This window comes from Nannospalax galili, unplaced genomic scaffold (genome assembly GCF_000622305.1).
Source record: "Nannospalax galili isolate Female #2095 unplaced genomic scaffold, S.galili_v1.0 scaffold381, whole genome shotgun sequence".
Taxonomy (NCBI): Eukaryota; Metazoa; Chordata; class Mammalia; order Rodentia; family Spalacidae; genus Nannospalax; species Nannospalax galili.
The window spans coordinates 1,322,732-1,333,619 of record NW_008347312.1 but is presented as its reverse complement, the minus strand read 5'-3'; the positions used below and the strand labels follow the sequence as shown (position 1 = coordinate 1,333,619).

General features: G+C 44.1%; 2 protein-coding genes across 3 annotated transcripts in view; both read left to right on the top strand.

Moving 5' to 3' along the window:
* LOC103742788 (transmembrane protein 180-like) overlaps positions 1-6,452 on the top strand; it is a 77,093-nt gene extending 70,641 nt beyond the window's left edge. Inside the window, 1 exon segment of the mRNA XM_008843891.1 lies at positions 6,315-6,452. Coding sequence (XP_008842113.1) covers positions 6,315-6,452 — 138 coding nt within the window.
* Positions 6,453-6,617: 165 nt separating this feature from the next.
* The window catches only part of Mettl9 (methyltransferase like 9), a 53,311-nt gene continuing 49,040 nt past the window's right edge, over positions 6,618-10,888 (top strand). Inside the window, exon 1 of one of the 2 annotated variants that reach the window (XM_008843825.3) lies at positions 6,618-7,018. In XM_008843825.3, the coding sequence (XP_008842047.1) occupies positions 6,854-7,018 (165 nt within the window). In that variant the 5' untranslated portion in view covers positions 6,618-6,853. The remainder of the gene's footprint in view (positions 7,019-10,888) is intronic. The other variant, XM_008843824.3, reaches the window with a different exon arrangement.

Genomic DNA, 10,888 nt, shown 5'->3' with positions numbered 1-10,888 from the left:
ATATATATATATATACCAAATTTACTGATTTGTTTGTTGTAGACTGTGATTTAAATGTTAGGTCAATGGACTCTCCTTTGTTAATTTGTCTTGTAGGTGGCAAAGTTGAGAGTGCTGGCTGCTTATTTCTGGGACTGCTTGAATAGCTTGCCCAAGGAGAACAAGGTTGATTCCAGCTTTATGGTTCAATAGTAACCATTACTGCCATTTGATTATTGACTACATGTAGGGCACTGGGTTTTCTTCAGAATTCTATTAGTATGTATGAGGGATACCATGATTCCTCACATTCTAAAAAGCTCTGAGAGACACTCTGTTTCTGTTTCTGTAGTCATTGTGTGGGTACACTTACAGTCCAATAGGGACTTGGGCAACTTGACAGCTCTCAAGCTTAGTAAGGGTCCCCAACATGAGGACCACAAAGCCATACTTCCTTAGTACAACTTTCCTAGAACAGTCCCCTCTTCCCACTCCCAATCAGATTGTGTTTTTCTAAGGCTTTCTAACAATATATAATTTATTTTTAGTGCTCAGCATTTCATAATTATGTACTCATTTCATGATTACTGGTTGGGTCCACCTCCCTACCACACAATAAGCTCTAGGAATGTAAGATACTGTGCTTATTTAATTTCCAGTCTTCCAGGTCCAGGGCCTGGCATATTGCAGGTATTCAATAAACATCATTGAATATATGAAAGTTTCATTCTTTGTATTTCTACTGTCATTTCCAACAAACTAAGGCAGATACGATATTGTCACGAGATGGGAAACTGCCAGTTCAGAATGTTCTGGAAAAGGTAAAGTGCCAGGTCTGTCACAGAGGTAAAAAGATGAGTCAGCTGGGAAGGATTTTTATAAATTAGCAGAAGACTTTCTTACTTAAAAGACAAGCATCTCTGAGGAATAAGTACCTTGAGTTTGCTGTCTGAATTCGTGGCATGGTTTGAGTATTTTACGGTTCTAGTTTCGTATTTCTTTCTCCCACTCTCATCTTCATTCCCTTAATATAAGTCCCCTGGAGGGGCCTGAGATTAGATACTGTATTATTTTCTCATCTCTGTGACAAAATACCCGACAAAAACAGCTTAAGGAAGGGAAGGTTTATTTTAAGTCATGGTTTCAGAGGGTTTCAGTCCATCAAGGCAGGGAGCCTTGGTGGCAGAAGCATGAGGCAGTGGCTGCTCACATTGTGGCTGACCAGGAAGCAGAGAGCTAGTCCCAACTCAGGGCTGGGCTGTTGATTTCAGAGGCCTGGCTCTAGTTCTGCTTCTGCCAGCCAAGCCCTATCTCTTAGAGGCTCCAGTCATTCCTCCCATCCTTACCACAAATAGCATCACTGACTTAGGAACAGCCATTCAAAACAAGAGCATATCTGTGTGTGTGTGTGTGGTGGGGTGCATTTTAGACATGTTAGTTAAAACAAACTATTACTCTGGGCTTTCAGAGAATAATTTGTGGAGAGACCAAAGTCACAGTAGGATGGAGCATACTTCTATAATGTTGATGTTTTACAGCTGATGAAGATTTCAGATAATCTGATACTCACAGATGTATTGAATATAATACTCGCTTCTAGGGGTGGAACACACATCTGGTACTGTAGGCCAGGCCAACCCCCTGTGGCAGGGGAGAATATAGGCCCCAGTGGGAAGTCACTGCAATTATTTTGTTAGATGGATGTGATGCACCTGCTAAAGTACCATCCAAGCATCTGTGTTTACACTCATAGCAGCCACTGTTTAGATGTTCTTGCTTCTTACTGTTTGTGCTTTTATAGTAGATGGAATCCTACTGAAATGGGTCAACAGCCCATGGAAAACAGACCATGTAGAGACCCAAAAGTTCAGTGCCTTGCCACAATGGGCAGAAGATCATCCCACACCTACCACCCCCTACAAGGTTCAGGGATTTTTGCTGAAGAGGTTGGCAGAAAGAATGTAAGAGCTGGAGGAAGGGGTGGAGTGTTACCTGGAAGTGTCCTCTGACCACTATGCCGGCAAGCTATAGTCACACCTCCTTCCCACTCTCATCAAGGAGTCAAACGCAGAGTCAGTTACCCCTCCCACCCAATCAGTCCACCTTAGCTGCATGTGGAGGAGGGGCTAAGGATATATAAGCTGAGAATGCCAGGAGGCCCCTCTCTCACCATTTTCTGCAGTTGTCAGGAAGTCACAGGATCTATATTAGAGTGTGGACTTTCCAGCGCAGCTATAAATGGGGGGCCACTTTTCTGTAAATAAACCTCCACCCTATGCTCTGTTAGCAAGCCCAATAAACTCATTAGGATTTTCAAAAAAAAGAACAGAGCTATTATTCCACCAAAGTTGACCCCATGTTGGCAAATCCTTTAGTCTGATTTATTTATTTATTTTTTTGGTCTTTTTGGGATAGGGTCTTCCTGTAGCCCTAGCTGGCCTTGAGCTCACAGAGCTCTGCCTGGCTCTGCCTCCCAAGTGCTGGGACTGAAGACATGTACCACCATGCCCAGCTTTGGTCTTTGATTTCTTATCCCTACTTTTCCACCCTTAAACTCCATTGTATATCTATTCTTATGTAACCTGCTCAAGTTATTTATGGAAAAATGTGTTAAAAATTGCCTCTCTTTGGGATAATAAAAATATTCTAAAAAATAATAATATTTTTTAAAAGTTGAAAAATATACAAATATATTTATATGTTTATATACCCCAAAATATTTTGTTATTTTTATTTATTTGTATGAGTGTATTGTCTGTATGTATGTAAATGCATCCATGTCATGCAGTGCCCTTGGAGGTCAGAAGAGGACACTGAGTCCCCTGGAACTGGAGTTACAGATGGTTGTTAGCCACCATATGAGTGCTGGGAGTTGAACACTGGTCCTCCTCAAGAGCAGTCAGTGCTCGTAACTGATGAGCCATCTCTCTAGCCCCCAGATCTTCTGGTTTTATTCTGCTGTTTCAGGCTACTATCCTTTAAGACCTGTTCTCAGTTTCACCTTACCTTGAGTTTATCTAAGATCACGATCACAGGGATGCCACTGAGAATGACTGAAGTCATATCCACTGGGGGGGCTCACACTAATTAAAAAAAATTTGAGTACTGTATTAGCCATCTTTCCACTGTTTTGATAAAATTGAGAAACTTAATAGAGGAAAAATTTTCTTTTACTTCAGAGGTTTCAGTCCTTGGATACTCGGTTCTATTGTTTGTGATTAAGAATATCATGGTGGGGTTTGTGGAGAGCAAAGATGCTTAACTAATGGTAGCCAGAGAGCAGAGGTACGGGGGTCAGGGTGAGAGATGGAGGGAGGGAGGGAACGAACTTCTACTAGGCTCCACCCCCTAGAGGTTCCACCACTTCCCAATAGCACCATAGGCTGATGAACCAATCCTTCAGCGGACTTTAAAATATTTAAGATCCCAACTATAATAGGTAATTTACTAATCTTATTTTTAAGAATTAAAAAATATTTTATTTATTATTTTTATTTTATGTGTATGAGTATATTGCTTGCATGTAGATAGATGCACCCATGTTGTGCAGTGCCCATGTAGGTTAGAAGAGGGTGTCAGATGCCCCTGGAACTGGAGTTATCATGGTTGTTAGCTGCCATGTGGGTGCTGGGAATCAAACCTGGGTCTTCTGCAAGAGCAGCCAGTGCTCTTAACTGCTGGGCCATCTCTCCAGCCCCTAATGTTATTCTTTAGAGGAGCTTATAATCACAGGGCACAGTTAATATATTGGACTGAGCTTATATCTTTCTCTGAAGGTGTACCAAACATTTTAAGAGCTTAAACAATCTGTTCATGGTCTGAGGAGAGGGTTCAGTGAATAAATTGCCTTCTGCACAAAGCATAAGAACCTGAGTTTGGATTACTAGTATCCACATTAAAAGCCAGGCATGGTGGTGCATGTCTGTAAGCTAGCATGGTGCGGGTGGGGTTGGAGAAACAGAAAACTCACTGGAGCTTACTGGCCAGCCAGTCTATTCAATTGATGTGCACTGGGTGGGCTCAGTGAAAGACTCTGTCTCAAAAAATAAGGTGGATAATAATAGGACACTTAAAGTTGACCTCTCTGGCTTCCACATGCACACTTACACACACACACACACACACACACACACACAAAATCTGTCCATGAAAACAATTACACAAGTCCTTTTAGACCATTATCTCCTTAAGGAGATTACAATGGCTGACAGGAGTCAGCATGTTTTGTCTTCTATAAATCCAAGTCTCTCTCCCTGTGATTTTTGTTCAAATTATACTTGGTAATTAAAAAGAGCATATGAAACTGGGCATGGCAGCACATGCCTGTGATCCCTGCATTTGGGATGCAGAGTCAGGAGGACTGTGAGTTCAAGGCCAGGCTGGCCTAAATAGCAAGAACTTCTTAGGAGGAAGGGAGAGGAAAGGAAATAATAGGAGAGGAGGGGGAGAAGATTAGAGGGAAGGGAAGGAGAACGGAAGGAGAAAGGGAGAGCGGGAGAGGGCGAGAGATACTGTTGCTTAAGAGAGCAACAAACTCCTTGTTTGGAGATTTGGAAAGTAATCCTGGCAGAATTTCTGGTCTTACAGAACTGAAACCCAGGCTAGACACCTGAGGTGAGCAAGCACTGCTCAGTTACAAGAACATGTATGTGATTTCGAGTATCTCTGACTGCATTTCAAAACCACATTAGAAAGGGTATTAGCTCACATTTGGCTTTTGTGTTGCCTGTGTGTCTTCCCACCCCATCATGCATGAAGTTCATTTTAGTAAGGAGGCCGCCTCACTGGCCTTAAGTTCTACTTCATATATTTACTCTTGCAGCTTTTCTTCCTCCTGATTTGTAATTCAGGAGGCTCTCAAAGAGGGGCAAGGATTCCTGAAGGGACCACAGAACAGGAGCTATAATACCATGTTCCATGAGAAGGTCTGCTATTAGATTTGCTCTTCTACCTTGAGATAGCTCATTTAATTATGTTGTGCTTTGGTTTATTCCTGTGTTTGGTAAGTGTAAGCAACACGTATGTGGGCATTTTGTGATTCTAGAGTAGTCTGAATGTGTGAGTGATTTATTTTTTCTAGGTGGGATGCCCAGGTATAAAGCAAAATCTGCTAGGTGTCATAGCTGTCAGTTGACCCCAGATTCTTCAGACTACATTAGGCGTATTTTTGCTTTTTGTTTACCTGACACATTTTGCAGCCCTGGACTGTGGTTAAGCAGGCTTACTCTGCAGTTAGGGCACCTTTCTGTATTCTTTGTATTCAGAAATGAAATTTGGCCCTTTATTACTTCTGTTGCCTGCACCTCCTCTTCAGCTTAAAAAGATGGAGACTCTGTTTTAGAACAGAACAGCTTTGTTGGAAGGAGAGGTGACAGAGTGGACAGTCATTTGTACTATTATAGTTCTTTTTATGGGGTTTGGGGCCAGGATCACAAGGGGGTTGAGCTCATTTAGTAAGGCACTGGCTTTCAGGTTTAAACCCAACAGCAAGGTGTGTCAAGGATTGTACTAGAATGAGAATACAAAGCAACCCCCATCTCCAGTTTCTAAAATTTTTGTTGTTACATTCTGTGCACATTAGGCAACAAAAACCCTTGAATGATTTTTATTCCTCATCTGTGGGTCACTAACCCACTATTTCATAAATGAAAATCCCTGAAGTACAATATGAAATTAACAAAAAGATGAATTTGTTTTAAACTAAAACTAAATGCATTTACATAATCTCTGGTGCAGTCAGATAAAAAGCATTCTTTAAGCAAACCTAGAAAGTTGTTAGTAATGGGCCTAGTAAATATGTAATTCTCTAGTTGTAGCTGGCGTAGGAGAAGGGAGAGTTCAGACACAGGAATACCTTATAATCCTTCAGTTTTGAAACGTTCCTAAGGTTTCCTCCTGCTAAAAACGATCAAAGAAAATATCCGGGTAAATCTCCCGGAACAGCGCTCACTTTGAGGGGTCCAACTTCCATCTGTCAGTTCTAGGAAACAAGGCAGTCAGGGGCTCTAAATTGTGGCTTTCACTGTAGAGCACTGTCATCAATCCAACACATTTTCTGGTAGGTGCTCCAGTTGCAACGTTGTAACAAAGGCTGAGTTTCAGTCACTCATGTCTCTTAGAAACGTGTAGCCAGCAACTCGTCAGGCCTGGGAGTGGCGGTGGGATCCTGGGATCCTTTCCCTCTTTTGGAGTGGGAGTCTGGCTCGTCGGCCCTAACTGGAAATTGTTAGACAGCTGAGGTTGTTACAAGAACTGGCAGCGCTCGTCTACGAGACCAGGTCTGAAGGCGTCTGGACGTGGGATAGGGCTGAGACTTTCTTCTCCTTCCCCTTCAGAACGAGTCCCGCCAGTGTGTGGTTGACAGACCCACCCGCAACCACCCACTAGGGCAAGGAAAGACCGGAAGTTCTGTGGGCACTACTTCGGAGAGGCTACGAGGATTCAGCTACCCTTTCGGAAGTGGTCTCCCCTGAACTAAATCCACTCAATACACTTCCGCCATTATGTGCCCAGGCAGCCGGGGGCGGAGACGCGAGCCAGGCGAACGCTCACTCCCTTTGTCCCGCCTCCCCAGTCTGCCGGGTTCTGCTCATTGGACAGAGAGAACACGCCCCTCCCCTTTCTTTCGTGCTCCGGGTGGAAACGGCTGGCTGCCGCTTTGGCGTTCCGCTGCCCTAAGGGCAGTGGGGTACGTGAGAAGGCTGGGCGCCGGCCGCTCCTCCCACCCCCCGCCTCGGCCCGAAAGGGGCTGCATGGGCGAGTTGGCGGCGATGGCTCGAGCACAGGCAGCGACGGCGGTGGCCGGAGGCGGCGGCTCCTCCTCCTCCTCGTCCTCCGCCCGGCGGTGATCGGAGCTGGCGGCCGCGGCCCCCCGATGAGACTGTTGGCGGGCTGGCTGTGCCTGAGCCTGGCGTCCGTGTGGCTGGCGCGGAGGATGTGGACGCTGCGGAGCCCGCTCACCCGCTCCCTGTACGTGAACATGACAAGCGGCCCGGGCGGGCCGGCGGCGGCCGCGGGCGGCGGGAAGGACACCCACCAGGTACGGGCCGCGGCCCGGCGTTGCGGCCTTCCCGCGCTCGGCCGGGCCATTGTGCGGGGCTGCGCGGCGCGGGCGGGCTGGTCTCCGGGTCCCGGCCTCTTAAACTTTTCCCCGGCCGGGCTCCCGCCCCGACCCCGCAGCGCCTTTTGTTCGGCGACGCAGCGGAGCACGGCCTCCCTGCCCGCTCCCCAGGCCGGAGCGTATGCGCCCCGGAGCCCCGCATTGTTCCCGGGTCCCCGGCTGCGTCTGCATGCGCTCCGCCGCCTCGGCGTCCTCTGCTGGCCTCGGGACCGGAGCAACTTTGGGGTGGGCCACCCATCTGGCACCCAGGGCCGGAGCTAGGAAACACCCCACCAGAGCCATCACCCCCGCTGATACTCCTCACCCTTGAGGAACAAAACGAAACCTGTCTTGTCCTTTTTGTCTAGCCGAATCCTTGAACGTACAAAGGATCATAAAGAAATTTAAACGGGCCTTGTCAACCATTTGGTTGACATTTTCCCTAAGCACTTAAAATATGTGTTTGACAGGTCTGGGCTCTCGGCCTAGGAACCCTCCCCTCCTGCCTAGGAGACGTGTCCTTTAAACTTGGGTTTAATTACCTGACCGGAAAGATAGGGATGAGGAGGAAGATGATGCAAGCTTTTATAAGAAAGGCTTTAAAATCAGAACTAGGCAGCAGTGAATACTTGAGAAGTTTTATATAATGGATCGTGAGCCGTGCAGTGTCACCGGTTAGATGGTCTTTTCATTAACTGTTTGTGGCACTTAGAAAGTATGTATGGATCAGCTGTTGAATTAAGAAAGAGGTATTTCATACTTGACCGTAAGTAGTTTGCGGTTAACCTTGCAGGCATTGGAAAGAGGCCTTTGAACTCTGCCAGACTCGGTACTTAAAAAACAGAAGGCATCTTGCATCTTACCCTTTCATGTATAAAAGTAATGTTTAATTTTAATTTAGTTACTACTGGAGTGTCTTGTTTTTTTATGATGTTGGGATGGAACCCAGGTCCCTAAGACTGTGCTTTACAAGCATGGAGCACAGACAATTTTTCTATTTTGAAAGGATTCATAAGTTCCATCAGAAATGAAGTTCTGCACTGGGGAGGCAAAGGCAGACAGATCTCTGTGAGTTCAAGGCCAGCCTGGTCTACATAGCTAGTTCCAGGCCAGCTGGGGCTACAGGAAGACCCTGTCTCAAAAAATCCAAAAAAAAAAAAAAAAAAAAAGGTCTCAGTGTGTTAGGCGATCATTTTTGTGATATAATAAAGTTAGTACACAATCTTAAATTGTATAAGCATATTTACCAGCATGGATTAATTTCATGACTCTTTTATTCTAGGAAAATTCTAAGGTACCATACTAGTAACCGTAGAGTTATCAGAATGCCTCATATCCATATGGAACATGGTTAAAGGTGTAGAACAAGGATTTAGAAATTTCATTTTTAACAAGGGATGAATAGAAAAAAGGATTATTTTCTTTGGCATTGAATTAGGGTCAAGCTTTTCACTTGTTGGTGTTTATGATAACATTTATGATTACTGCAGCAACTTGATTTCAGTGCTCATAAAAATTGTAGTTATGGGCCAGCCGTAGCTCAACGATTAAGCGCACATACTGCTCTTCCAGAGGACCTGAGTCTGGTTCCCAGTACCCATGCCAGGCAGCTCAGAAGCACCCTCAGTTCCTGAGGGGTCTGAGGCCTCTGACCTCCATGAATACTGGCATTCACACACACACACACACACACACACACACACACACACGATATTTTAAAAAATCTTTACAAATTTTACTTATTCTAAAAACATAAAAAATGGTTGTTGTAGAGCATAGGAAGAGATAGCTGTGGCCATTGCCTCAGTATCTCCGAATAGAGAGCATTTTCTAATTATTTATTCATTTATGTATTTACTTTTTTTTTTTTTTTTTTTGTCGTGCTAGGATCAAACCTAGGACCCTGCATATGCTAGGCAAACACTGCACCATTGAGCCATATCGGTAGCCTTCATTTAGTTAGTAATGTGTGTATGTATGGCTGTAAGTATGTATTTTTTGAGACAGGGCCTTGTAGCCCTGGCTGGCCTAGGACTCCCATCAGTCTTTCTATCTCAGCATCCCAAGTGCTAGGATCACAGGTGTTCACTACCATGTCCAACTTGCCCTTAGTTTTTTGAAACTAGGCCTGTCTATGTAGCTCAGAGTGGCCTCAAACTCACAATCCTCCTACCCTAGACTCCTGAGTACTGGGATTATTGGTGTGCACCACGAAACCCAGCCAGACATGATTTATTTATTGATTTTGTTGGTTTGTTTTTTGAGACAGGTTCTCACTGTGTAGCCCTGGCTGGCTTGGAACTCATTATGTTGATCATGCTGGCCTGCAACTCACAGAGACCTCTCGAGTCCTAGGATTAAAGTTGTGGTGTGCCACCACATCCAGCTATTATTTTGAAGTGAATACATTTATGTTCTGAAAATAAATGTCTACAAGTAAAGATGAAAATGATCAAAAGTAAAGGGTATGTGTCTAGAAACCACCATGAGCAAAGTGGGAGACTGTTTTCTGTATCAGGTGGAATGGATGATTTGTTACTTTTATAATCCAGAATCCTGGTTTGCCACATAACTTTGCAGCTTGTGAAGTAACTTTAATGGTTTCCCCCTTCAAATTAATAGTTTTATATGTGGTCTTCTGGTGTTCATTTGGGAATGTGGTTCCCCTAGCCAGCCACATCTGGTTCTTTTGGCGTTGCATGAAAATAGGGTTATGGATTCGATTGAACCATAGTTAGCACAGGTTTTCCTGGTGGTGTTTTATTAAGGATTTATGATGGAGGATTCTTTGGTTAAGAGAGAGGTCTGGGGTAATGTTTATTCATTAACAGTTGCTGTTTAGTTGCAGAGCCTGGAGGTGCAAGGCTCCATTAGGCTTAGCTTGAAAACTGGAGTAGCAGCTCCATTTAAGTGACTGGGTTCAGTGTACTAGCTCCAGAACTGGATCACACTTCTCTTTGGGCAAGAAGCAGGGGTTCTTTTGGAGAAGGGACATGGCTTGCAGGCCAAACTGGCCTCTTTGACTTCTGTAGCCTGGGAACCAAGAATAGTTTAATGTTTTTAAGTTATTACCAAGAGGGCAAAAAACTGTTTTGTAACTTGAGAATTTCATATATGAAATTAAAATTTCAGTGTCTTCAAATAAAATTCGTTGGCACAGAGCCATCACATTGTTTCTTCTGTGGACTTTAGGTATGTCTAGGTTATAGCAGGAGAGCTGAGTAGTCACTGTCCCAATAGCCCACAGGCCTTCAGTATCAATTCTGACCCATTAAAAGTTTAAAAAAAAAAAAGTACTTTTTTTTCAAGAGAAAATTCCCAGTTTTGTTAGTCAGCAGTGTGTGCCCAGTCAGAAGAGGCAGGGTGGGAAGATGGGTTCGTGGGGAGAAATAGATCCTGGGAGCAAGAAACTAGACGCTGCTCTTCCTTGTCAGCACACTCAGAACTTAACAGAAAGCTTTGGATGTCGTCTTTTTGATGCATTGCACCTAGTGCTTAAAGTTAAAGAACTATTATGGAGCTATTGAAACTTGAAAGGCCCCTCAAGGCCCAACTAACTAGATTCTTGGTAATAACAGTCATTTGTAGCACCTCAATTGATGGAGTGAAAAGGTTTTTATAAAACTTTTGGGCTCCAAACTATGGCAGTTTCTGCAGGTGATAAACTATAATTTGTTTTTCACATATGACATTTAATATGTAGAATTATTTAGAATACATTTAAAATTGCAAGTTATGTATATCTTGTATTTATGTATTTTCACCTTATATAAATTCAGAACTATGCCATGTACCTTGCACAATGGATTC